Consider the following 27,297-nt stretch of genomic DNA (forward strand, 5'->3'; position numbering starts at 1 on the left):
AAAAAAAAAAAAAAAAAGGGAAAGCATTTAACAGCAAATATACTTAAATAAAATGTTATTGCTTCCATAGAACATGTAACGCTACTCAAAAGCCACAACCAAAAACCCTATCACCCTGCTAGGGAAAAATGTTTATAAAAGCTGGCAAAAAAGACACAGTACAACACATCAAAATACTTAGGTTAAAACAATAGCGATAAGGAAGCGAGCCTCTTGCCAATGTTAATGATCAGTGTGTCAAAGAGGTGAAATTCAAGGACCAATACAGTTGGAAGTCACCACAGTGTACTGTTTGCTTTTAGGGCCCTGAGGCCGGCAACCCTTTGAGCACGGTGGGTTACGCACGCGGCGGCTGGTCTGGAGGGAGCAAGCTCTGGGGATTCACCTTCAGACCACGGCACCTCCACTGCCTTCAGCCCCCAAGGCGGCACCTTCTCAGCACAGCAGGGCAAACCCACCCTCCCGCCACCTCCAGCCCCGTCCGGGACGTAAGGCTGACGCCAGGGTACCGCTCACCTTCCCCCTTTCTTTAGCCTCTTTCATCTTCTCTGAAAGGTGGCTGGTTTGGCCAAGCCACACACCACCACCTCCAGTTCCCACCAGAAAGGCAAAGAACAAAAAGCTGCAGTTTGACTCTGACGTGACCAAGCTTTGCCAGGTGCTGGAGCAGCCAATGCAACCGAGCACAAGCACACCATAAGCTGTTTTTCCCATCCCTGCTATTCCTTTTAAACCCCCCGCACGTGGATGTCTTAAAGAAGTACGCTAACAGCAGCGACCCAAGAGCCACCTTTTCTACTTAGGGCTAAAGAGCGCAAGCTGTGTTTTCTTGTCACCTGAGGGACTCCCAAAGCTAGGTTTTCCTCCCCAAAACATAACATTATGCCGTTAAAAAAAAGAAGCAGCAGCAATGTTATTTAAGTGAAAAAAAAATGTGTTTTTAACATTAAAAAATAGCATTTTCTTAAACAAAAGTCTTAGTGTAGATGGGAGCAAAACAGCAACCCCTCGACAGGCAGCCTAGGCCCGGCTGGCCCCTGGCTGCAGCCGCAGCTCCCTCCCCGCCGGGCCACGGCCGCGGCCTCCCCCCACACACACCAGGGCCTGGCCGCGGCCTCTCCCCCGACACCGGGCCGCGGGCCCCCCCCCGACACCAATTTGCCCCGGCCCCGGCCCGGAGCAGGGCGGCAGCTACCCCATCTCCCCCGCCCCCGCGGCGGGGCCCCCCCGGCCCGGTCACCGCCCGCCCCGACAGGGGGCAGTAGCGCGCCCCGCTGTCCGCGCCGGCCGCTACCTGCTTGCTGTCGTGCCGGTGCCGCACCAGGCTCACCTCCCCGTAGCTGCCCTTGCCCACGGCTCGGAGGAAGCAGTAGGCAGCCAGGGGCATCCTTCTCCCCGGTCACCGCCCGGCGGCCGGCGCCACCGGGGCCTGCCCGCCCGCCAGCGCGGCCGCCGCTGCCATAGAGATGCCCGCCGTCCGCCTTCTACCATAGACAGCGAACGCCGCGGCGTGTAGAGCGGACTGCCGTTCTTCTCTATGGTCCGAGCGTGGCGCGGCGGCCATTTTGGAAGTGGGCGAAGCGGCCATGTTAGGAGCGGGCTGGGAGCCTGAGAGAGGCGTGAGGCAGGTGGCTACCTGCCTTGTTGGGGCCTGGCTTTCCCTTCTTATCGTGGCCCAAAAAACAACGCAGCCCCCCCCCCCCCCCAAAGCACAGCCCGTGCCCGATGGTCCTTTGGACGTGAGAGGGAATTGGCTCAATAAGCTCTGGGCTGGTTTAAAAGGAGCTCTTTGTCCTTTCTTTGTGTGTTGTTCTCATGGCTGTGCACGCAGGAAAGCCGACTCTGCAGGAGAAACAGAAAATACCCCAAAGCAACGGGAAATACAGAATGCTGTGCTTCAGCAAAGGAAGAAAAATGCATTTCCCAGTTAGCGTGCAGGCAGATGTGAAGGCAAAACAGCCCCTCCGCTGTAGCAACCACTTGCATGTGGACTAGCAAAACACTGATGCAGGGCTTCAATTGCAGGCAGTCATTTCTGAAAATTTCAGTTACTGGTTTATGTGTGTGTCTAATGAATTTTATATCTGAAAATTTGACAGAGCTTCGTCTTACTATATATTTGACCTGAACGTTGTATTATCATGGAGAATTTACCTCCCAGTCCTCAAAGTTTATGTATCCTGCAATAGAGAAGATGAAACCAGTTAAAAAATGGAGAGCGTAATGCCATCGAGATAACAAATAAAGAAAACGAACCTTGCAGCATCAGGCTGAATGAGTATTGACTGTGCAAGATCCTGGGAGCTCAGACTTGAGTTTCAACAGTAAAGATGAACAGGAAAACCCATAACTTGAAGTTTCTGCGACACTTACAGGACTAGCCAGGATACATGTCAAATAACAATACCTAAATTAGGGGCCTGCCTGTGACATGCAGGATGAAGTTAGTCCCTGCAGAAAGGAAGGTAAATGGGTTGAAGAGACTAAAAGTTCTGTTACAGCTGTAATAAGCTTGAGCCAAGGTCTGGACAGCCTTGAAGAAGGTATCAGAAAGACAACAGCTTTAATCTGGAAAGAGGTGAGCCTGCAGAAGAAAGGTCAATCTCAGTCTCCTGTACAGAAATGGCTGTTGAACTTCTGTTTGGGAATGACACTATACAGCAGAGACATGCTGAAATATTTTGCAGGTTTACCGTTCTGCACATATTTTGGAACAGCACTCTGTGGATGTTACAAATCCAAAATTCAGTATTTGATTTTTTTCCCCTTATGCCAAATATTTAACCCCACTTTTCATGCTTGGTTATTTATTAACACTCTGTAAACAAAGTGTTATTTATTTGCCTGTATCCTTCAGATTAGAATAGCTTATTTTTTTTCCAAAATGGAAAAGCATCTATTGCTTTATATGTTATTATTGATACCTGCCTTTGGATCATCAGACTTTTTGATAGCACATTTCAGAAACATCAAGGTAAGTAATCAGATGTGTGGGGGGGGCTCCTGTTCTTCACAGATTAACTTCCTGCAATTTATCAGCTCATACTGGGCTGTCACTAGGAGCTTCGTGCTTGTTGGTATCGGCAATCACAAGATCAGACCTGGGGCTCAATGCTTCAGGCACTTCACCTATAATCAGCCTCAGTTTTGAATCAGCTTTGAAGAAGATCTCCTATTTCTCTTTTTAAAGGCATCACTTTCCCCCATTTCCTTTCCCCTGTCATCATCACCTAAATATAGTGGTAAATATTTTAGTGGTCTTACATTTATTTGTCTAAAACAATAGGTGCTGCTATAGAACTGACTATAGTGCCTGTAAAGCAATGCAAAATATCAGCGAAAAGATGTCTCCAAAATGTAGAAAGCAGAGAGGTAAAATGACATACAGATGAACCTGTCTGCTATCCAAATCCCATGGCAGGAATTTTCTCCAAATTTTTATGCGATGGCATAACATGGAATATATCTCTTTCCCTAGAAGGCGCCATGCTATTTTTGACTAGATCTCTGAGTAAGGCAGTGCTTGCTGATTTTCTGCCTAATTTTTTCTGTTAAGTTGCAGGCTACTCTTCCTCACTGCAATACGTAACTACGTCCCATGAAGAGTTACAGAGGCAAATCTCTTTAGGGAACACTGTAGGTCAGCAGACAGAGCAGGACAAAGTGATCTACAGTCAGTTGCTGTTGGTTAGGTTATGGTCTTTGCCCAGTCTTTTAAAGGAAGTAAGGCAACAAAGAGTTCTTTGAAAATCAGGATGATAACATATCTAATTTTTTGAAATCAGCTTGAGGCTTATAGCTACAAATTAGAAATGCCACGGAGACTTACTGTTTAACCATTATGTAGCCCAGATATAATATGGTAGCTTTTTCCTCCTGATTACCGTACTATCTGTTGGTCTCTGTCTTTCTTCTAATGCTAAAGCCTTTCTAAATACAAAAGAGTTAAAGCTCTGTACTATACTCCATCTGTACATGCAAAACACTATAGAAAAGATTGATTCTTCTCCCAGTTACATATTTTATGCAAATGTAATTTTGTTGAAATGGAGGATATTGCTACATAGTGTGAGGTCACCCTCAGTCCCAATCCCTATTTTAGCTCCCTTGAACAGGTGATATGCCAGTGACGAAGTGATGAGCGATGAAGTATGGCTGTAAATGTGTCTGGTATGCGGCTGCTGATCTTTACGCTGTCAATGCTACTTTTAAAGTCATAGTCAGATAGACACAACTGGCAGATCCAAGTCTGCTGAAAATTGATTGAAAATCCAAATCAAAATGCTTTAAGCCCACTTGTACGTCTTGTTTCTCTGTACACAACTAATAAGGATGGTATTTTTGTTTTCCTAGATTAAAAACTACCACTAGGACTACTTATTCAAAGCATGGGTAGCAGTGATACAACCTTTCTTATATGACCCTTGCTCTGTCTGACAGAAGAGAAACTCCTACACAGGTCACAAGGAAGTTTAGTTTTCACAGCTTAATTGCCTTGTGGTCTCTTCTCTGAGATTTCCATTTGGCATTACTTGGGATGACGGGCTCTGTAATATTGCTGTCAATTTGGAACTCATTTTCATGCCTTACTTTTCCCGCGTACATAGGGACATGCGCAAGTACCTCATTCAGTGTTGTGAATTCCTGGAGGTCACTACAAGTTAACTGTACAGTCTTTGCCAAATCTTTTAGTTATGCAGTGTTTTGGTTTTTCCCAAACTGTAAAATCAGGACTTCTTTCAGCAAGTAATGTGCTCACAGCCCTCTTTCCCTTCCCTGTTTTCTTAGGAGCTCAAATTCCTTTTTTTTTCCTCTACTTTTCTCTCCAATTTCTATATATTGTTTGCACCCATATTCTTTGCTGTTGCCACAAGAAGACAATATTAAGCAAAAGTAGAATTTGTCACTGTTATCGAACTAAAAAAAACCATTCTAATAGTGGGTACGCTAGTAAATATGTGCAATACTATAGAAATATTTTATCAAGTAACTAATTACACAAGTCATAGGATATTAAAATCTCAGTTCTAGAATTGCAGAAAGTATATTTTTCATGGGACACTATCACTTTCTGCCCACATAGGTTAAAATGACCTTGACGTTAGTGAAGTTTCTATCTACGTCCAAGTGAATCATTAAGAATGTGAAGAATCAACTCAAGTGCAAAACCACTAATGCCTTTCACTGAAAAATCTTTCTATATTTTCTTTTTCAAAGATAATGGCAGAGTGCACCCAAAAATGGTTACACAACCAGACCAAAATTCTTTCAAAACCACCATAGAACCCATAGTTCTGATACAGAACATGCACAACAGTTATTCTGTAAAAATTAAGCACAGGTATGTTTTAATTTAGGAGGCCATAGTAAGAATTGCAGAATTTATCTGTATTATAACTAAAGAACAGATTTTTTTTTTAGTTTTGTGTTCTAAAGCTGCTTGTAAGTCCACTTGAAGGAAGAGCTTGTACAAAACAAACTGATGTTTTGGAGAATTCCAGCTTTTCATTTCCCGGGACCTGGACCACAGTTTGTGTTTTACAAGGGGAGATCATTAACTGTAATGACAACACAGATGCCTCTTCTTTGSTGATGCAGTTTGCAAGAGAAAGAAGTTATCTTTCATTAGACTGACAGATACAATCAGAAAAAAAAAGAAAGACTATCAGTCTAATAAGTGATCTATCTGTCGCTCTAATAAAAGGCATCGCTTCTCTCTGCAAATCTTGCCTCATGAGTGTTGTTAAAACATTGCGATGACAACTCTGCTGCTTGCTTTGGCGTTCAGAAAGCTGCAATGGGAACCGTTCATTTGAACCAAGCATGGAGGAAAAAGAAGTAGAAAAATGGGGGTCGATTCTATTCTAATAAAAACTACTTCTGAGGGCCAGAGTCATAAATATGACTTGAATGCACTGTCCTCAGCTACAGCTACGTTGTGGACATAATTAGGTTTGTTTAGTCTTGCATTTTCTCTGCCCTCTGTTTCTGCCACGTGGCAGTATAGTTATTCCATGCAGTGTATAGCAGCTTTGCCAGAGAGACGTGCCAGACTCCCCACCGCCATGTCAAGGTACTCTCGAGGGACTGGAGATGAGTTTTCAAATCACCTCCCCTAAGGGATAAGTGTATCATCAGAAAGGAGAAACGAAAAAGCTAGGGCCATGGAGAAAGGAGAAGTAGGGTCAGTAGGGAAGATAATTTCAGTTTTGGAAAGGAAGGATTTGAAAGGTAGGTACTCTACACAGACATGAAAAAAAAACATGTAGGTTTGTGAAACAGGAGAGAGGTACGCACAGAAATCACCAGTGTGGAGATAACAGTTTGAAATATAACTGTAAAGTACACAGAGACTTTTTGGCCAGAACGAGTCTCACAGAACCCAAGAAGCCTTGCCCAAATCCTTGCATTACCAAAGATTTTATATAGTATCTTGAGAAAAACAAACAAAGCCCTCTGTGCCTCAGTTGCCCGCCTGTAAAACTCCTAGCTGTGAAAATTTACTGCGGTAATAAAAGCCTTAAATGTAGCTGAGATGTATATCTGATTGGATATGTCTGTGTATTTGCCCCTCTGGTGGGCCATGTAAACATGAAAAGCCAACTTTGCACAAAATGTAATCCATAAGGCTCTTAAAGCCAAAAGAGATAAGGAGTTTGCTGTTGAACTTACAGGAATTCACTCTGAAACAGCAGTTTTCCCTGACTTACGCAAACCACTATTTTAACATGAGACTATACGTAGTATTTTTGTAGAGCTGTTATTTGCATCTGCTCTGGGACGAAATACACACACACACACACACACACACACACAAAAAAAAAACCTAGCAGTCTCTCTCTCTCTTTTTTTTTTAAATGCATTCTTCCGTAGTGGCCTCCTCTCCTCTCCGTGAGCCTGTTGGATTAACATCTATGGGCTCAAGTTAGAATGAGAGGCTGGTGGGCTGAGTCAGTAGAAATTTAGGAGCAAGTCTGAAAGAGTTTAAGGATGAGTCTGCCAGATAATTTGGATGTGTGTGTAACTGGAACAAACGTGCAAACCATTTTTTACGCTTTGATACAAATCCCTTTCTTCCAAAGGGGAATTAATTTGTTTGAAAAGACAAAAGATATACCAAGGAACCTGACAACAGGAATTCTTAAGAACAAAATATTACCCTCAGGACTTAAAAGATGTTCAGTTTTTACTTAGATGGCAGCAAGCAGCCAAACCATACTCAAGGAAGCAATATTAAGCAGATTTTAGTGTGTGTTCTTTAGTCTCAGTGACATGTAAATATAAATGACACCATACATTCAAACCTTTCCCCCATCTCATTTCTCAGGCTGTCCATAATTATTTTTCAGCTGAAAGGAGAAAACATCTTCTCAAGTATCACTTGAGCAAAATACAAAATCAGCAATATTCAAAATATAGCTTTGCTTTCAAGCCCACAGTATTTAAGGTGCACTAGTATCAAATCACAACCAAAAGATTCACCAGGGCTGGGAGTGCTATAAGCAAAATAATTACGCCTGCTCTGAATGCCTTACTTGTTCCTCCCTCAAACTTCTGCGAGATCTTCATCTGAAACCAGATCCAATTTTTACACCTTCAAAATTACATGCAATATGTTGCAATGACAAAAGGATGAATCAGGCTTCAATTTACTAATAAGGACCTTTCTCAAGCCTACTTCCTCTTGGAAAATTTCTTTTGACTTGGAAGCAGAAAACAACCGCATAGGTGCTAAGTAATTTATTTCTAAATGCAGCTTCCCAGCCTTAGTCATGAGCCTTTTTTTTCTCTATTTTTTCTCTTTGCAGAAGCGAAATGCTGATAATGACTTGGTGAGTAGTCTTCCTTTTTATGAAAGCTTGGTTTTGCTCAGGCTACTGTGAAAGATTCAAATAATAGTGAGAAGAAGATACTTATTATGTTTACAGCATGTTACTGTGAGCGCAGTCTGAGCAAACTGATATTTCTGAGGACGTGTGACAGAGGGAATAGCCCAGAGTTGCTTGTTTTAGGCAATAGGACTAACTAGACAATTCTGTTCCAAGCTCTGACGGAAATTCATTTGTTTGTTCTCTTTCCCACTGCAGGATTTTTAACCTCATGGTGTGTTTTAATAAATAGCAAAACTGTTTGAAGCCACCTCTGTATCTCTAACAGAAGTCCATTTTATGTTGTTTTAATTATTTCTAARGGAGGTGTGAAACCTGATCTCTGAGACTGCTTCCACTTGGCACCTGGACTCCACTTCAGCAATGCTTAACTGCCTTGATTGTTTGGAGACCTACTTAATCAACCAGCCTGAGATCAGGCCTAGCATAAAAATCACAAGGTTTCTTCCAATGCTGGTTTTGCTGCAAGCAGCAAACCTTGTTGCTGCAGAGTTGCCTGAGGAATCATGTCTGTTGTTACCTATGCTTTTATATAATCTCCAGAAACCCTGCACCTGAGCAGTCAAAGAAAATAAATACTGCCCCACCCATTTCCTTGCTTAAGAAAAATGAGCCCCAGTTGTCAGTTGACCATGAGAAAACAGAAAATAACATAAAACAGAATTTGGAGTCCATCTGGAATTGCTTAGGTCCCTTTGTAACAAGATGACTCTCTGCTTCAAGAGTCATCTACTCGGCTGATAATAGCAGTCACCAATATACCAACACAGCTGTACATTGCTGTGCTGTCTCTCTTTGACCAGCCATAAACAAAAGTTGGTCTCAGTGAAGAGAAGAACCAATTCTTACAATGGCAATGTGTCCCCTCTGCTGGTAACATTTTGTTAAATAAGCTATCGTTATGCTTCATGGAATAGCACCATAATGGAAATATTACAGATACCTAAGGAAATGCAGCTGTGCCCCAATCCTTATGAACATGGTTAGTTCTTTTCTCTTATGCGTTGGAATGATAGAATGCCCTACAGCAATTTCTTTTCAAAAATGTTGTTATGGCTGATTAAAAGACATCAGTGTAACAGTTCTTTTGTCATTTTTCAATCTACAGGCTGTCAATGGTATAGAAATCCGTAGCATGAAAATTGATAGTAAAGTAACTTCCCGATTTGCCCACAATGTCATCACCAGTCAAGCTATCAATCGTGGAAACGTGCACAAAGAAGTTGTCTTTGATGTTGAGCTTCCTAAGACAGCCTTCATTACCAACTTCAGCATGTGTGTAATATCTACAGTATTGTTAGAGTAAACTAGAAATCTGTGTGAATGTGACTGGGAGAAATTGAACTAGAATGTTTATTTTTACTTTGCTATTTGACAGATTTTTAAGTGTCTCCTGGGCAATTTTTCGATACTATTAGCTAAACATGCAAGATATTTGGGGGTATTCAAACATTGGTACGTCTGTAGAAAAGGTGACCAATAGATCATCATCATGCCCCTAAAGGAATGGGGGATCTTCTCTGGGGATCCATTCACATTTTCATAAATACCACTTATTTTACTCTGGTGTTACCAGACCAGAAATGTTCCATTACCTAATTTCACTGATGGCATTATAGCTTAATTTATCTCTTCATTTTAGAATCATATTTGACTATAATAGCCAAAAGCAGAAAAAAGACAGGAAATAGAGGGAATTATTCTCTACATTTGTATCTTTAGTTGGAATAATATGCAATTTTCACACCATTATAGGGCTTATCTCATTTAGTTTAGACATCTCTGTCTCTGCTAGTCACACTATGCCTGTTTTATTTTCAGTGAAAAGAAACAGTCACTTTTAGGACATAATTAATCTACTTTAGGCTAGAACTTTTATTTTAGGATGAGTTCAATCTCATATGAGAAATGCTTGTTTAATAGTACCAAGTCTAAGAACGAAATACTCGGATGCAGAGAGCTACATTTGGAGAGAGGAGTCTCATCTAGAGAGTCATCTTGCTGTTACATAAAATAAGATGACCAAGCCGCTAAAATAGAGGAATTTGGCAGCTATAAATAGTGTCACTATCAGACCAGTTTTGATCTAATTCATTTTCAGGGTAGGAATTATTTTAGGTTCTCTAAGATACTGACCACAGAGCTCTTCATTTCAGCTGAACTCACCAAGAAAGCTAGCTGGTTTCTGCTTCATAGAAAGTGCTCAAATCCTGGCAATACCAGGTTCCCAAAAGTCCTCTTTAGCAAACCAATCAATAAACAGAAAATTGCCTGTTATAATTTTTGATGTGTATCAATGCAAGCCATTCAACTAAACTAGGTATTTATTCTGCCTCTAGGACAATTGATGGTGTCACTTATCCTGGAAGTATAAAGGAAAAAGAAGTTGCAAAAAAGCAGTATGAGAAAGCTGTTTCTCAGGGACAGACTGCCGGTCTCGTCAAGTAAGAATGCTATCTTGCATGGATTCCACACCATAATCCTACAGCAAGTCAGGAAATTGGTAATATCTTGCTGTGGCGTATTTCTGAAGTTTATGTTTTACAGGACACAAGAACAATGGTTAAGTTATTGTAGAATAAATTATAAAAAAGGAGATACAACTTCTGACAACTCGGGCTGTATCTGCAGTTATGGAAAGACTCTTTCTGCAACTTCTACTGATTGTGTATGACCTGCTCCTGTGATTAAGCACACTGGGCAACGTGAATAAGTTCTATGCTGTTTGAGCACAGGTTTAGCAATAGATCGAAAAAATCACATCTTCGTTACACTCCTCTATGAAAGTTATACCGCACCAAGCCCCCCAAGCAGTAAATATTGTGAAAGAGAATAAAGATACTATTTTTTCTTCTCCACTTAACAAATACAGGGCTTCGGGAAGAAAGACGGAAAAATTCACCGTCTCGGTCAACATTGCAGCAGCCAGTAAAGTCACTTTTGAACTCACATATGAGGAACTGCTGAAGCGCCAGTTTGGAAAATATGAGATGTTCATCAAAGTAAAACCGAAGCAGCTTGTCAAAGATTTTGAGGTACATGGCAAATTGTATCATCAAATGTAGTACTTCAGCTTAAGAGATGACAAGATTCTGTATGTCTGTTGAAAGTAGAATAACATGGTCTATCCCCCTGGCTCACAGATGAGTTAAAGACTCAAAATAATGTTGCTAACAAACCGTGTGGGAAGGTTCCATCTGCTTTATAGCAGGTTTTTATTTGTAGGCCTGAGAGGCTGGTTTAGCTACTACACCTCCAAAAGAAATCATATACTGAAACCTGAAAAAGCCATTAAGATGCCTTGGGGCAGAATAAGAGACTAATAGCTCTTTCAGAAATGCCTTCATAGCATAACCTACACCTTTCTCACACCACCATGAAACTACATTGAGTGAAATTACAGGAATACATATATCACATTCTAGAATACTGTGACTTGTGTGTGCCAAAACTTGTCTTTGATTGCTTCTATCTGCCCTGCTAAAACCGAGCTGTAGGGCAAAGTGTTTCTCCTGTGTATGCCCAGAAAATGCTATATTAGAATCATTACAAAACGCAGCATATGTAAGAGTTTTTAAAGCATTATTTAAAACACATGACAAAAGACATGCTAAAATATAGGTCAAGTTGGGCATGGCTGACAGCTAATGGCTGGATCATATTTCTGAAGGACTTGAGTATTTATTTGATATTTGACAAAATTCCAGTTTTCAAACAAGTTATATTTCTGTAGATATTTTTCTGGTTTTAATTTTGTTTTTAACCTCTATGTAGAAAAAGGTATGCGTTGTTTGGTAACAGCATGTCTGATACAATAGCAGGTTTGGACTTCCATTTTGAATTGCAAAAGTAATTTTCTTTTGCTTTTAAGAAAATCTCTATTTCACAACCACGGTTACCTGATGGTCCTCCTATAAATGGCTATCTTGACATATTGCGTGCTAATCAATAACAATGAATTTTCAATTAATATTTCAGATTGAAGTAAATATCTTTGAGCCCCAAGGTATCAGTGAGCTGGAAGCAGAAGGAACATTCATCACCAATGACCTACAAAATACCATTAGAAAAGCTTTTTCAGGGAAAAAGGTACGATAACTAGTGGCATTCATAATTTATTTATTACAGTTATAACTCTGAAATAATGATGTCAGTGCAAAAGTACTGTATTGGCTAATAATAGACATGGGAGAGAAAGAAAAGGAAAAAAAAACCCAAAACACAAAATGCAGTAAAGCCTTGACTGTACCAGTGAGCTCTGAATTCTAAGCTGGTGAGCTTAAGGCCATCTCTGTTCTGTTCAGAAGCCACACAGCTGTGTTAGCATGGTGCTGTGCCCAAGCTAATAGTCTTTGTCCCTCAGCAGTAGCTACAAGCCTAGATACCAATTGGAATATTCTTACAGAAGAACTAAGTCAGTAACAGACAGTTTTCTCAAGTACAGAGGTGGTAAGAGAAGTCCTAAGGCATAGACTGCCTAACAGCCCTATCAAACGTATCATTCAGGCTGGAGGGCTGAACCAAGGAAGATCAGAAAGAAAAGATATGAACAGAGCTCTGTGTAGCAGCCTTCATACTTCACATCTCAGTAAGTTACCCATCAATAAATATATAAATAAGTATGAATACAAACTAATACCTAACCTGATAAAACAGATTATTCTCATGTCTTTGAATATAAATATACTGGTCTTACATAAATGTAAGCTTCTTTGTGTTCTGTAGAAAGTTTTCAGCTATTAACACTCACATCTAATGAAGCCTTTTTTTTCTTTTTTTTTTTTTCCCCCCTCCAGGGTTCTATCTCTTTCAAACCAACTCTTGATCAACAGCGAACCTGTGCAAATTGCTCACAGTCTCTCTTGGATGGAGATTTTACTGTAAAATATGATGTGAAGAGAACAACTCCAGACAATTTGCAGGTAAATTTGACAGCTGACAATTTTGAACTGTTGGATAGCTTAGCATGCGTATTAACTGCCAGGGAGCAGTGAGCACTGGCAGCTACCTAGAGGATGGGAAGCTGAGTGTGATAATGTACCTGCTGGCCAGGCAGGAGCCTCTCCAGGCATGGACCAGCACCACAGTACCTGAGCAAGGCAGACCCAGAGATGGTAGTCAGATTCAACCAAGAATTCAGCTCATCAAGCAAGTTTGTGGTGATGAGGTCTGAGGTCAAGCCAGGAATGCAAAATGGTGAGTCAAGGTCAGGATCAGGTCCAGCGAGAGTAACCGGGGTCAGATGCAGTCCAGTGATCTCCAGGCAAGTCTTTAGTGATGAGACAGGTTCAAGGTAAAGCTGGGAAGTCAGTCTACAAGCCAGTATCCAGATCAATGGGGTCCATGGCAAGGAACAGGTATGGCTGTAGCACAGCTAGAGGCAGGTATTCCTGCAATGTAGCTCAGGCAGGGACTGAGGGCCTAAAGCTGAGCTTAAATGAAGCTGCTTGGCCCATGGGCAGAGGATGTTCACCCCAGGTGAGGCTGATAGGGTAATTAAGGCCTATTAGTGCACTCAGGGCCTAGACACTAAATGAAAGCCATTTTTGTTTGTCCATTTTATCTTTACAGTATATTGAAGACATTATTTTTCTGCATTTTATCTTTATTTTTCAGATTGTCAATGGCTACTTTGTACACTTCTTTGCACCAACAAATCTTCCAAAGTTGTCCAAGAATGTTGTTTTTGTAATAGATATTAGTGGCTCAATGGCTGGAAGAGAAATAGAACAGGTAAGTTATTACATTAGTATAAAATCCCAATGGAATGACTGCTAGTGAGGTGGAAGGGATATGATGACCTCAACAGAACATGTTGCTGAAGCTGTAGCAGATGTTTTTATGCTGTGATCTTGCTGATGCTCACTACCAAAAGTACTAATTTGAAGTCTTAACATAGAACAAAATTCTGTACATCTAGGTTATATTTTACTTATGTATTTTATTATTTCAAAATACTGGGGTAAACTCTTTTTAGAGGGTTCTCTCACATGTGCTGGACAATTCCAAAATTAAAATGTGTATATAGTATTATGTGCATTATCTATGTTGTTCATTCTGTCTCCTCTGGGAAGCAACTACTCTTTTCATAGTTAGGACTCTTCATTCTAATTTAATGCTCAGGACTTTCAATTTTTGGTGCTGCATTGAAATAGCTGTGCTGTACTTGCTTCTGATCTCCATCACCAACCTGCAGCTACCCTTTCCCAACACTTTCAATTTGCCATGCCAACTTACATTAGTGTAAGCAATGATCTGTGATTCGAGACCTGATTTTTCTCTCAGCTACGCAGATTAACCAAATGTAATTGCAACTTGCTGATTTCACTAGGGTTACTCTGAAGTAGACACAAGGACTAGCAAGGACAGAATCAAGCCCAGAATTTTGCATGACATATACTGTGTAAAAAAACAAACAAACAAACAAAAAGTACCCTGAGAGATTAATCATGTAAAAGCTGTAAGCATCCATTTCTTACCAGTTGAACCTATACTAGTTTAATCCATTTAAATCTCTTTGCTTTATAGACAAGAGAAGCACTTCTGAAAATCTTAGATGATCTTAAAGATGACGACTTCTTCAATTTCATACTGTTTGGTAGTGAAGTACGCACCTGGAAAGAAACTTTGATCAAGGCCACTCCTGAGAATTTGGATGAAGCAAGGAAGTTTGTTCGGGGCATTGACGTTGAAGGCAGTAAGTACTTCACTGGACTTGCAAATAGATAGGGCTGCTAAGTTAATTTACCAGTTCAGTCTTTGAACACCCTACTACAGCTTTCGGCCAAGAATTAGGGGTTGTTTAAGAAGCACTTACTGTCTTGGGGTTCTGTCCTTCAGAAAAAGAACTGAGCAGCAGACAAGTTTTAAAGAGAAGCCACAAAACCCATTCCTAAATAGTGTACGTGAATTTGCCAAACAGAGGGGTCCCTATTAAAAAGAATTAGAAACTGATGGATGCATCACTTGGATTCTTCCCACTCACATTCTAAAACACTAGGCAATTTTGCACTATGTTTTTAGGAACAAGGCCAAATTTTCTGATCACCGACAGAGTTTAACAAGAGTGTCCCTGAGGCCACCTGTGGGTGTTCAGGTACGCCGTGGGGGAAGGGGTGGAAAGGAACTTCCAGCACACACAGCTTTAGAGCATATTTCAAGGTACATTTGCCTGCAGTGTGGACAGGCCTTATGCCTTCTGTATCTGTTCCTCCACATATCCCCTCTTCCCTTATGGCAGCATCAAGTGAGCAGCTCTGACAGGTGCTAGGTTCCTTCCTAAAAGGGCCTCAACACTGTCTGCCACATAGGCAGTAAGATGTGACAGGCCAGATCTTGAGAGCAACCAGGCAGTAAGATGATCAAGTCACTCATCTGATCAGAAGCTATAGTTTCTTGGCTGGGTGGGAAGCATTTCGGATTTGTTAGATCCAATACAACAGAGAGGGTAAGGACTTGTGCTGGAGAGCAGCACTTTGTTATGAAATATCCCCCTGTCAGATCAGATTAAGCATATTGTGCTAAGGTATGAGCACCCTAAATGAACTGTAGTTCCACTTTAGGAAGAAGCAGTTTAACTCTCAGCAAAGAGTTTCCAGTGGCCACAAATGGTACTATAACCTGCAACATAATCAAAAAAGTGCATCTTCCACACTACAAAGTGGTGACAGTCTTGGAAGCTGTTAATGACTAGCTTCCTCTAAAGAGACTTCACCTCTAACAGACCCCAGTAACAGAATACGCACATGATGTATTGCCTCTGCCTGTTAGCTGCCCAAAGGCTGGTCACAATTTCAGCTTTTATTATATGACATCTATTTTTCTTTATGTTTCCAAAGCCAAATTGCTTTTATATCTAACCATCCCCCTGCTTGCAAACCCAAATCTTTCATCTTCATATTGTAATGTGCTCTCATCAGTTTTGAGTGTAAAATGGTCCTAAATTTGACCATCTGTGTTGAAACCAAATTTCTGTGTCTACCTCACAGTGACAAATTTACATGGTGGTTTAATGAGGGGAATTGATACGCTGAATGCTGCTCATGAAAGAAACCTCGTGCCCAAGAGAAGCGCTTCTATAATTATCATGTTAACAGATGGCCAACCAAATGTAGGTAAGTTCCTGCTTGATGAAATAATAAAATGAATGAATTAGACTAAGGAAAAATGCTCAATTAAAATTGGCCACCATCTTTGACTTGTGGAGGCGGGGGTCTCTTTTTTCATGATTTAGATGCCACTATACCAACATCATACCACTAAAACAAGTCTCTGATAATGCCTCTTGAAAAAATCTAAATATCACTATCCACATTTCATTTTATGGTATGTTTATCTATTTATGAAAGCAATAGGAAAATCAAGTGYAAAGCCCATTTTTTCTGGTTTAATGCAGGCGTATCAGACACCCAGGAAATTCAAAAACTTGTAAAAAAAGCCATTGAAGGAAAATATCCCTTATACAACCTTGGTTTTGGCTATGCTGTTGACTATAACTTCTTGGAGAAGATGGCACTGGAGAATAAAGGATTGGCCCGCCGGATTTATCCTGACTCTGATTCAGCTTTACAACTTCAGGTACAAGAATCACCATTTAAATTAGATCAGAGATATATTAATTCAGATAACTATGGAGACATTTTTATTTTGAAATAATCAAAAAGCCTAGAGTGTAATCTGGTACTGAGACACTCACAGTCTGCTGTAATCAGAACATTCATTGCATTCCTTCTCTTATATAAGCAGAAACTCTTATATAAGCAGAAAGTGGAATGACCATAAAAGGGAGATGCCCTGGTCTATAGAAGAGGGTTAAAATTTGGCGTAGGATGACACGAGGCACTGTTCTGAAGGGCACCTTGGTGTGTGCCACACCTGTCCAATGCAGATAAGCAAAGTTGCTGCAGTCACTATGTCTCCCATACCTCACAGATCATGTAGTTAATGTTATGTCAAGAGAAGAGAAGAGTGGTGGAGATTAAAGACTCTAGATACTGTCTTTAGGGATTTACTGCAAGGAGGTGTATCTCACCATACTTCTGAAGCATTTTATGGTCGTATAAGGACTGACACCAGGTACAGGCAGTGTAGAGTTGATTTTTGGCTTCTCTCATTCCATTGCCATCCACTGAAAAAATGACCAAAGAATTTGGATATTGGGCTTCACTGCAAGCTCTGCCTAGTCTCCTTTGGCTTATGCTGTCATTTCAGTCTCCCTAGGGAAACAGGTCTAGAAACTTATTTTTATCAAATGGGGGGGAGTTTGGGACTTCTCTGATGTAACCCATCATCAACACTGATGTAAGCCATCATCCACGGCACATTGTTCTTGGATATTTTCCCCCCTTCTCTTACAGAAATTGAAGAGTTTGTATGTCCTTTCTCATTTGCATTGTTTATATATTTTTAGGCTTTTACTCTCTGAGATTTAACTGGGTATTTACTTACTTCTTAGAAAATACACTTTCAGTTTTGGTTGTTAAGATAGCAAGATATTCCTGGGTGTAGATCTAACTATGAATTAAAGAAACAACCATTATTTAAATATTTTTCTTTTTTTTAATCCTGTAGGGTTTTTATGATGAGGTGTCCAATCCCATGCTCATGGATGTGGAGTTAAACTACCCAGAAAATGAAATATCTGACCTAACTAAAAACAATTTTAAGCATTTCTATGATGGGTCTGAGATTGTGGTGGCTGGGCGCTTTGTAGACCATAACCAGAACAGTCTGACTGTAGATGTGAAAGGTGAAGGTGTAAGTATGGATTTCTTTAACTGATTAAGGTATTTCCTTGATATGCAAAATGTCTGAATGTTTAAGAGTTCAAAGCTGGCAATACTTGCAAAAAATATTTACACTTGTGCCTTTACATCAGTGAAAGGCTGTATTACTGCGTACGTGACAAAGTAAATGCACCAAAGGCATTGCTTTTAAAGGTGTAAGCTACTTGCCTAAGTCACGCAGTTATGCTAGGGTCAGTCTGGAACAGCTTTGTGCAGTGTGACTGAATTAGCTTTGCTAACAGATTTTTTTTCAGTTTGGTCTCTAAATACTCTACCTGGCTCTTTCAGGAACCGAATGTTCAGTGTTCTTAGGAAATAGTCTTTACTGGGTGGGGGGAATTGATGGACAAACCAGCTGAATATTTGAAATGCCTTCCTCTCAAAATAGAGCTCTTACCTCTAATATGAACCAAGTGATCTAAATACCTCTTTGGACCTGGATTTTATAAAAATATTTCCCCCAGTATTCAAGAAATGCAACACAAACATATTATTTCCATATAGAGAATCATATTATCATAAATACTGTGAAATGCATACATGCACTGTGATGTATTAATATATGATATTAGATATATTTCAAATACAAATGCTGTATTATCAGTATGTTAGCCAGCATACCTACTTGTGCTCTACCATATTCCTATATAAAATAGGCATTATAATGCCAAGTACCTTAAATCCTAGCTAGCCAAATTCTAATGAATCAAAATGCCACATGTATTTGGAAACTGCATGTTGTCCCAGAGCATACACTTCATAGAAGCCATGAAACAAAGATATTGATAAAACACTGAAAATTTCTTGGGCAAATGCTTGCACCTGAGTAGTATCAGAAGATTCTTCAATTTAGAAAGGTTTTCAAATGTGAAGGTCTTGATTTTGAAAGATTCTGCAAGTCCCTGAATACTTATGATGCACAGAAGTTTCCTTATTTCTAACAGCTTAATGATGCCCTGTCATTTACTACGCAACAAGATGCCGAACAAACGGCTAAAGCTTTCCAAGAGCAAGAATACATATTTGGGGATTACATTGAAAGGCTGTGGGCTTATCTCACCATCGAACAACTACTGGAAAAACGGTAATTATATCTAGAATAACATCTTTTATGAAAGGATTAGGCAGTTTGACTGCTGCAACTTCTCAGATGTGAACATGCAATTCAGAACTACTTCCCTGTTTTTACCCATCATCGCACTGAGGTACAAATAGGAAATGAAAAAGAGAGGTAAGAAAAATTGCCCAACCTCTCCTCCTCCCTACCTCAGTAATTCCTTTCCAAATTGCAAATCAAACAATTTTAAATTATTGCAAATATATAGCACAGTTTTGCCTGCTCTCGGGTGTCCAGCGGAATCAGAACTGCTCTTAGAATGCAACAAATATTCCCTCATGATAAATCAGCTGCAGAGAAATGACTTCAGTTTCAAGAAAGATATTTAATCCAGAGTTCTGTGAGTGATTTAGCAATCGTTGATGCTAGGAGTTTCTCCCTACATTCAGCATTTCAGCTACAGGAGAAGAAAAGGAGAATCTTACAGCCAAAGTCCTGGATCTCTCACTAAAATACAAGTTTGTAACGCCACTGACATCCATGGTGGTAACAAAGCCAGAAGACTATGACAATCAAGCTGGGATTGCTGATAAACCCACTGAAGGTATAGGCATTTTCACAGTTTTACTCTATTAGAGAAGCCAAGTGTTCCTTGGATGTTCCCCTACAGAAGGGCTGTTATGTGGGGCACAGTTTTAAATATGTATCTGAAAAATTTACTTTCCAAACCTTACACATGTATGGTTTATGCAAGATTACTTTTCACCATGAGCCTCACTTCCACCAGATCATCCTTCATTACTAACTCACACATGCAGAATACTATAAATTCAAAATCAGTGTATATAAAAATAAATATATAAAATATTACATCAAAAAGCCAAGAAACATTTCTAATCTAATATTCAGCTTAGTTCACATCACTTTCTTCTTCATTTTTCCGCATATTTTAGCTTAGGGCTAAATGTAGTAATATCTTTACACATGAAAAGGGAATATACCCATAAGATCTTCCTGGTGCAGGATATCGGACTATTAAAGAAAAAAAATGCACCATTTGTTCTCATCTCCTTTGGTACTTTGGCTAATTATTAACTTCTTGCTCAGTAAATCACTGAAACCTTAAATTTCTCTTTTTCTTTTTTTTCTTTCTTATCCATCCATGGTAACAGCTGAAGGTATGTGTGTTTCTTATTAAATTTACCTTATATTTTTACCTGTTAGAGATGGGTTTCATACATCATTTATTTGAATCGAGGACATATTAATTTCATAATAGTCTAGGTGAATAAATCAAGACTGTGTTATGATTACATTAAAACCTTTTCAGATAGATAATCTTGTAAATAACATTTTCACTGTTAAAAGGCTCTTCCTACCTCTAAAAGTTGCAGTGTCCCGGCATCACAACATTCAGGCCCAATACAACTGAGTTACTTTCCAGGACTAGTCCCACTGACTCGCAGATACCTGTGTGTAGCAGATTCTCCATACAGAGAGGTCTTCGCCCTCACAAGGAGGGCGATTGTTGCTTTTTCAGCACAAAGCCCCTCTTCAGACACTGCTCCATGGTTTCAGAGGTAAAAAGAGCAGAAGACTAGAAAACTATAGGAAAAGGCGGGTGAGTCTTATTCACTTTCCAGTAGTACAGCACAGTTTAGAATAAAATGACACAAGGCAACGAGAGTAGGAAGAGGTGATCCTGCCCCCTTAGAGATCCCTAGGTACAAAGCGAACCTCATGCCTTTTGAGAAGCAACATTTTTGCTGAAAAGTAGGGGTCTGCATTATGCCTGTTCATGATGCAGTGTTGACTTCATTCACAGTTTGCTTTAAATGGTTTTGACTAAGTTTGATTTTTTAAAATATCTAGAAATTTGTACATAATTACAAGATTTGGGGATTATTTTGGGGTGGAGGGGGGTTTGGGCTGGAAGGAAGAAATAGTAAGCGGGAGAGATTGTCATTTATTCTTTCTAGCCTCTAAAATAATGTATTGTTTTATTTGCAGCGAGTGCTTACCCAGGTGTTCACCATGGTAAGTCATATGTTTGAATTTCTGAATGAAGCAGCATCTGTCAAAGGAAATTAATTCAGACAACTGAAATGACTGGAGAGATAGAAACTGCTTCATCTGGCTTTACAACTGTATTTAACAAATGATGCCAAATTGTGCTAAATGCTAAAAGCATCCTTAAAGATTGAACAATACCAGACTGCAAAAATTTTCAGCTAAATAGCTTTTAATGAGTAATGCCAGCTGACATCTTTCCTGTAACCTGTTTCCTAGATACAGGGCATGGACTTGAATTTGGATCTTCCTGGGGATTATACACAGCACAGGACTATGATAGCAGCATCTCTGGCTAAGTTAATGTATTCAGCTACTTATATGAAAAGAAGAGAGTGAGACAGAAATTGATTCTTCAGATTGCTGCTTGGGCCTTTCCTGGAAATGGGAGAGCCAAGTTTTTGTTCTGGAGATTAGTGTCTCTCTCTCTTTGTCTAGTTTTCTCAAAAGTCTTTGAAAAGTCTCAGGTTCATTCTGGCGAAAGTAGTATCAAAACTTGAGAAGTTTTCACTGGATGGTGGTGTTGCATTTCTAACCAGACTTTCTGATAAAATCTGAGATGTTTGCATTCCTAGAGATACATTACTTGGGCTTTGTGGAAACCCTCAAAGCAATCCAGTCTACAAAAGAAATCTGTGTCTATCCAGAAAATTTTGCTTGATTTAAAAAGAGCACAAACTGCCATTCCATGGACTATATACTTTAAAACAAGGATAGAATTAGCAATATAGCCATCATATTAACTTGCTGACATCTTACATGTATGGTGCAGATAGCGTGTAAATATTCCATTTTGATGTTAGTTTTTCTAACAATTTTTGTTCTTCATTCCCCACAGCTCCACCACCATCTTACCTATATGCATCATACCCTACATGGCATACTAGTGGTGAGTTAGTTTTGAATAGTTTGAGTTATATCTGCTTAGAAGAAAAACTGAAGAGGGTTTTTAAGACTAAATTGCACCGTTATTATCAGTCTTTTAGAAATGCCTTTCCATAAAAGCAGTCATTTTTTCTCCCAATGGGCTAGTATTTTAATTTACTTTAAACATCGCTTTTTATATATATGTGTGTGTGTGTGTGTGTGTGTGTGTGTGTCACTGAGATTATTTTCAATCATTTTCTTAGACCTCCTTCCCATTGCTAGGCTTTGTAATAGTAACTGCTTATTCTCTGTCCAAATAGATTTCCTGCCCTCACTAGTACATTCATTGCCATCAAAGATAGGCACTTAAAATAGAGTTACCCATCCTGAACCCACATACCAAATTTTGAAGTGGTCAAGAGTCACAGAATGTGTGTCACATACCATGAGGGGAAGAAGGGTATACTTCACTTTGGGGAGGTGGTAGCAGCTTCCTTGGGACCTCACCACTCCTTTAGAGGATGAACTTGTGTGGTGACCAGCTGCTGCTGGTCTCCAGCATCAGCAGATTCACTGCCACAGCATTAGTGCTCATGCAGAACTTTGAGCTTGTGTAGCACTGTGCAAATACTAGTGATTTGCATTTACAGTTGATGGAGATCCACACTTCATTATACCTGTGCCGCAAAAAGAAGACGCCATTTGTTTCAATATCAATGAAAACCCGGGTGCTGTGTTAAATTTAATAAATGACCCAGTTACAGGTGAGTTTTTCATTTTAAAAATATAGTAAATTGGGATACTTAGAACTACGTATATTTAAAGGTCATTTCTCTCTTTTAAAACTGTGTAAGCTATTTTTCCAGCAAAGTTAGTAGGAGTTACTATAACTGTGGTAGGTACCATTAGCATGACAGTGTTTTCACTTCTTGGAGCAAAATGAACGTTTTTAACCTTGCTTGAAAACCACTGTGAGAGCTGAAAGGTGTAACTTGTTTCAGTGAATGGAAGTAGAAGGAATAAAATAATCCTTAGGTTGCCATTTCATGGAATACCAGGCAAAGAAAGTGTGATGGCACAAAGGCTATTTGTACCCATCACAGAATCTTTGTGCTCTAGGAAATAATCAATTATTTCCAATAAGGTGGTTGTCTTCCTGGTGGAAGTCTACAAGACAGCCCCCATTGCTTTATTCCTTTACTCTACTTTGGCAGAAACCGCAAAGTAATTCTGATACACTGTTCAATTTGGATTTGTTTCCTTGAACTGTTGTTAAATTGCCATCGGTCGATCAGGTCCTATCTATAAAGCAGTATTTTACATTCCCTTTTTGTATTAGGTATCACAGTCAATGGAGAGCTTATTGGTGATAAGAGAGCAAACAATGATTCTAAGATCCAGAATACTTATTTTGGAAAACTTGGCATTACAAATAAGCATCTGAATTTAAGACTGATGGTAACTCCTGAGAAGATCACAATTCAGAATGGTGATGAAAAGACAGGTTTCACCTGGCTTGACTCAGTCAGCTTGCAACAAGAAGGGTAAGGCTTACAGAAAGAATATGAAGTTCCTGTATTACTTTTTAATTTTTTTTGGTTGATTACTTAAAAGTAATATACTTTTAAGATACATTGTCTGAATACAGAAAAGAAATTGGTTCTTGCTGGGTTCTGTTCCCTACTTTGTTGTACAACTGCTGAATGATTATTCATAAATTTCTCTCCTTAAAATAAATAGCAGCAAAATTTGCTCTAATTTTCTGTTAGTATGGCTCAGGTAAAGCTAGATTTGGTGTCATGCTTAATGCAACAGTGACTAGCAAACCCTTAAGGAATAAATTTAGACATAGTATGTAATTTGTCAGACAGAGACAAAATTATGTGTTGCAACCAATCTCCATTCTAACAAATGGAAATCATGATATTATAAAATAGGAACAGTTTGTCATGTGAGCAGGTATATTTTTTCATAAGACTTATCTATTATAGAATCATTTATATCTGTGCTAAACAAGGTTTAAAAAAGGAACGACAGTACCTCCTCCTCCTTTGCATTTTTGTTGTGCACTTGGAACACAATCATCTTCTCAACTCATGAAACTGCAACAGAAAGAGCACAAGAGCAATACTGTCATTCATACAGGATACTTTTTTTTTTTTTTTTTTATTATGACAGCCATGTTAATGATATCACTAACACAATCAGAGCAAGTTGTCTTTATCCTAGCACTATCCTAGGCAGTTTAGGAGTTGACCTAGACAGTTCAGGAGTCATCTTGTCTGAAAAACAAAGGGAAAAGGTGTCAGGTAGTATCCAAGAAAAGAAGTGATGACTTTATCAACAACATTTTTGTTAATGAGTATGAATTACTGTACCTAAATGGCACTAACCTATCTGTGATTAACTGTGCTGTTATAGGAGCAGTTTTGGTAAAAGCATTTTGCTGAAAGATTTAGAAGCGAGGTAGCCTTTTGCAGTGTAATTTGGTCTGAGTCATGATCTGTCTGTGAACACACAGATTCACACAGACCAAGCTAAACAGTGGAACCTTTATTTTGAAAGGCTCTGAGCAATTTATAAATCCACGCTTGTTTTTTTGGACGCATTTCCTTTCTCAGGTTCCTTTTCGTTGCTGTTAACTGTGTGGAACAAAATGCCCTAAGTCAGCTTTTTCTTTTTCCCTCAGTTTAACTTTGATAATTAACAGAAAAAAAAATCTGGTGTTCTCAATGGGCAGCGGTGCCTCCTTTGTTATTGTTTTGCACCAAGTATGGAAGAAACATCCTCTCCACCAGGATTTCTTAGGACTCTATACATTGGACAGTGGTAAACTATCTAAACAGACCCATGGATTATTAGGTATGACTTCAGTTAGCATTTTGCTTTGCATGCTTTTGCGAGACTACGTAATTTGTAGGCCCAGTCTTGTACTTGGCCTTTCTGCACAGAGATGGGGGATGGAACTGAGATGACATTGATTGACTATATTAAGATTTCTGACAAAACATTCTGGGCTAGACTTTATGCAGTGTATTTTCTTAAATTCCTCTGCTGCTGCATAAATTACTAGCATCTTTAAACCCCTTTATCTTGCTAAATCCCATCTCCAGATTATTTGTTTCTTATTACACCAGCCCTCCAGGCTCTTGGATGGCTTGATCTTTCATTTCAGCTCATCACCTTTCTCCTAAGTATAAGCACTCTCAGAAAATGCATTTATTTGTTCTTTAGTCAAAATTTGCCAAATCTCGGTGCATCCTGGTAAGAAAAGAAGTTAAGGTATATCTTGATTTGCTAGCACACATTAAAATCACAGAACACCTTGCATTCTCTAGGATTTTCCTCACATTAGCTAACCTGTTCCTTATTCTGATAGAGGGCAAGGCTGGTGATTGAGGGATGAAAATTTTGACCCCATTAATCATATTTTCTGCCAGTGTAGTGGGTTTTATGGTCTGCATTCTCTGCTGGAAAACACTGTTAGCTTCCACAGATAACAGCCATTTTTTCTTGCCTTCCAATTTTCTCTTACAAAATTAGGGAAGGGCAGCAAACATTCATATTGGGTCAGTAAGTTCACTCTCTGTGGAAAATAATGAACTGCTGTGAAGTTACTCTTCTCAAGCCTGGTATGCACTTTGAGATCTGAGGAGGATGAATCTAAGGTATCAGTGGCAGTACCTGTTAGGCCCATGAATCATAGGGAATGCTGTGACAAAACAGAAAAAGAGCAGAATAAAGATGGCATGTTATTTATGCTTTCCTGCTCTGGTATCTTCAGGTTAAAGAACTTCTCCACATACAAAAATTATTCTGCTGTGGTATGAACTGAAAGTAGAATAGCTGGTCAAAAAAAGCCCATGTGACATGCAGTTACAACATGTTACAGTTGCAGCAACTCACACCTCTCATCACTGTTTTTATCATCTATGAATTGGCTCCATAATTCATTATGCAAACTGTAGCTGTGCTCATTATAGCTCTCAAAGTATAAACAGAATCCTACAGCAGCCCAGTTCAGTGATACGCTCAGCCAGGGCAAAAGTGTGCAAAAGCTAATCCTGTCAGGAACGTGGAAGCTCCTTGGGTATCAGACTTATTCTGAGCATAATCACGTCCAATAATTTCAGAGATCTCCCCATGAACACAAGCATCATTGTATTAAAAAGCTAAAGACTTGGAGAGCATTTAATACATACAACTGAATAGGCATGACACAAAGCAAGGATATCTTGAAATATTTCTAAGAATGGGGGACAAAAAGACTAATTTTACTGTGCACTCGGAAGTTGGAACATTCATCCAGATTATACGCATAAAACTCTAGTTTATAAAAAGTAAATAATACCATAGGCTTATGTTCAGCCTTGCATGAAACTTGGTATTTGCTTGTGCTTTCAAAACCATGAGGGAACTTAAAAACAGCAGGGGAATGTAGAAGTTTTTGTTTGTTTGTTTGTTTGTTTGAATGCATGCAACATGTCTGAAGTGGTAATATTGGCTTCTATTTTTAGGACAGTTTTTCCACCCCATTGACTTCACCATACTTGAAATTCATCCTGGATCTGATCCCAAGAAGCCAGATGCCACAATGATCATTAAAAACCATGAACTGACAGTAACAAGGTAAAATAAATAAATAAAAATATCAGGTTCATTAGCACAGATTTGGCAAAGGTTACCTTATCACAGCGTAGTTTCTGCTTCAAAACTTACGTTACTCTATTTCCTATTTTAGGGGATGGCAGAAGGATTACAGAAAAGACCCTAAGAACGGCATTGATATTCCTTGCTGGTTTGTTCACAACAACGGAGCTGGGCTGATAGATGGTGTTCACACAGACTATGTTGTTTCCAGTCTATTTTAAATAACTAAAACTTCCTCTTATATCATGGGTGTACAGAGTATTCTTCTGAAAGAATAATACTTTTCAATGCTTAAGGAGTATTAAAATACATAAACTTACCATGTTTGACAATGCCAACATATGACAGATTCTCAAAAGACAGTCTTACTGTGTGATCAGATCTTGAGTGCTAAATGGCTATTCTGCTTGTGTGAGTAAGATATCACTCATCCCCTAAAATATCCTTGTTTTACTGAATTAATTTACTAGTTTTAAAATTCTGATTTATAATTCTACTCTATAAGATATAATAGAAACATTCTATTCAATTTTAAATTAATAACTGAGTGTCATGAACGATTTAAATAAAAACATCAAAACTTAATGCCTTGTTCCCTTATTCCAGTGGCTATCAGTGTTTTAATGCCAGTCTCACAAACCACAGGATGGCAGATGCATTCTGAAATTCAACACAACAGAAGAGCTGACAGACCACAACACATTTCAGGATAATCCATAAATCTGTAGTATTTAAAACCACATGATGAATTGACTGTGTTTTGCTGAGTGCTGATATAGTCCCTGAGACAGCTGTTAGCAGTGTGGTTTGAATCCAGTACTTTTGTATCTTAATATTTTAATTTGAATATAACTTTTGAATGGCTCATATCTTTATAAATTTTTGAAATACCCCCAACTCCAAACAGCAATTAGTTTTAGGTAGTGGGTAATAGCTGTCTTGTGGACAAGTGTTTTTTTGTTTGTTTGTTTGTTTTTTG

General features: G+C 39.3%; 2 protein-coding genes across 7 annotated transcripts in view; one reads left to right on the forward strand and one right to left on the reverse strand.

Annotated features, from left to right (window-relative positions):
- NEK4 (NIMA related kinase 4) overlaps positions 1-1,449 on the reverse strand; it is a 19,034-nt gene extending 17,585 nt beyond the window's left edge. For 2 of the 6 annotated variants that reach the window (XM_026083969.1, XM_026083970.1), the window contains exon 1: positions 517-874. In XM_026083969.1, the coding sequence (XP_025939754.1) occupies positions 517-714 (198 nt within the window). In that variant the 5' untranslated portion in view covers positions 715-874. Of the gene's footprint in view, positions 1-516; positions 875-1,294 lie in introns of those variants that run through there. The other 4 variants (XM_026083968.1, XM_026083967.1, XM_026083965.1 and 1 more) reach the window with 4 other exon arrangements.
- A 6,323-nt stretch (positions 1,450-7,772) lies between these two features.
- Positions 7,773-26,711, forward strand: LOC112974713 (inter-alpha-trypsin inhibitor heavy chain H3-like). Its single transcript, XM_026083973.1, has 20 exons — positions 7,773-7,832; positions 8,998-9,164; positions 10,229-10,333; positions 10,762-10,924; positions 11,868-11,978; positions 12,686-12,811; positions 13,506-13,622; positions 14,418-14,586; positions 15,878-16,003; positions 16,285-16,466; positions 17,460-17,645; positions 18,619-18,758; positions 19,181-19,352; positions 20,650-20,659; positions 21,640-21,690; positions 22,319-22,432; positions 23,008-23,212; positions 24,358-24,530; positions 26,186-26,297; positions 26,410-26,711. Exons 1-20 carry the CDS (start codon positions 7,773-7,775, stop codon positions 26,537-26,539), a joined length of 2,619 nt encoding a protein of 872 aa, XP_025939758.1. The 3' UTR covers positions 26,540-26,711.
- Positions 26,712-27,297: the final 586 nt, after the last annotated feature.

This window comes from Apteryx rowi, unplaced genomic scaffold (genome assembly GCF_003343035.1).
Source record: "Apteryx rowi isolate R43461 unplaced genomic scaffold, aptRow1 scaffold_621, whole genome shotgun sequence".
Taxonomy (NCBI): Eukaryota; Metazoa; Chordata; class Aves; order Apterygiformes; family Apterygidae; genus Apteryx; species Apteryx rowi.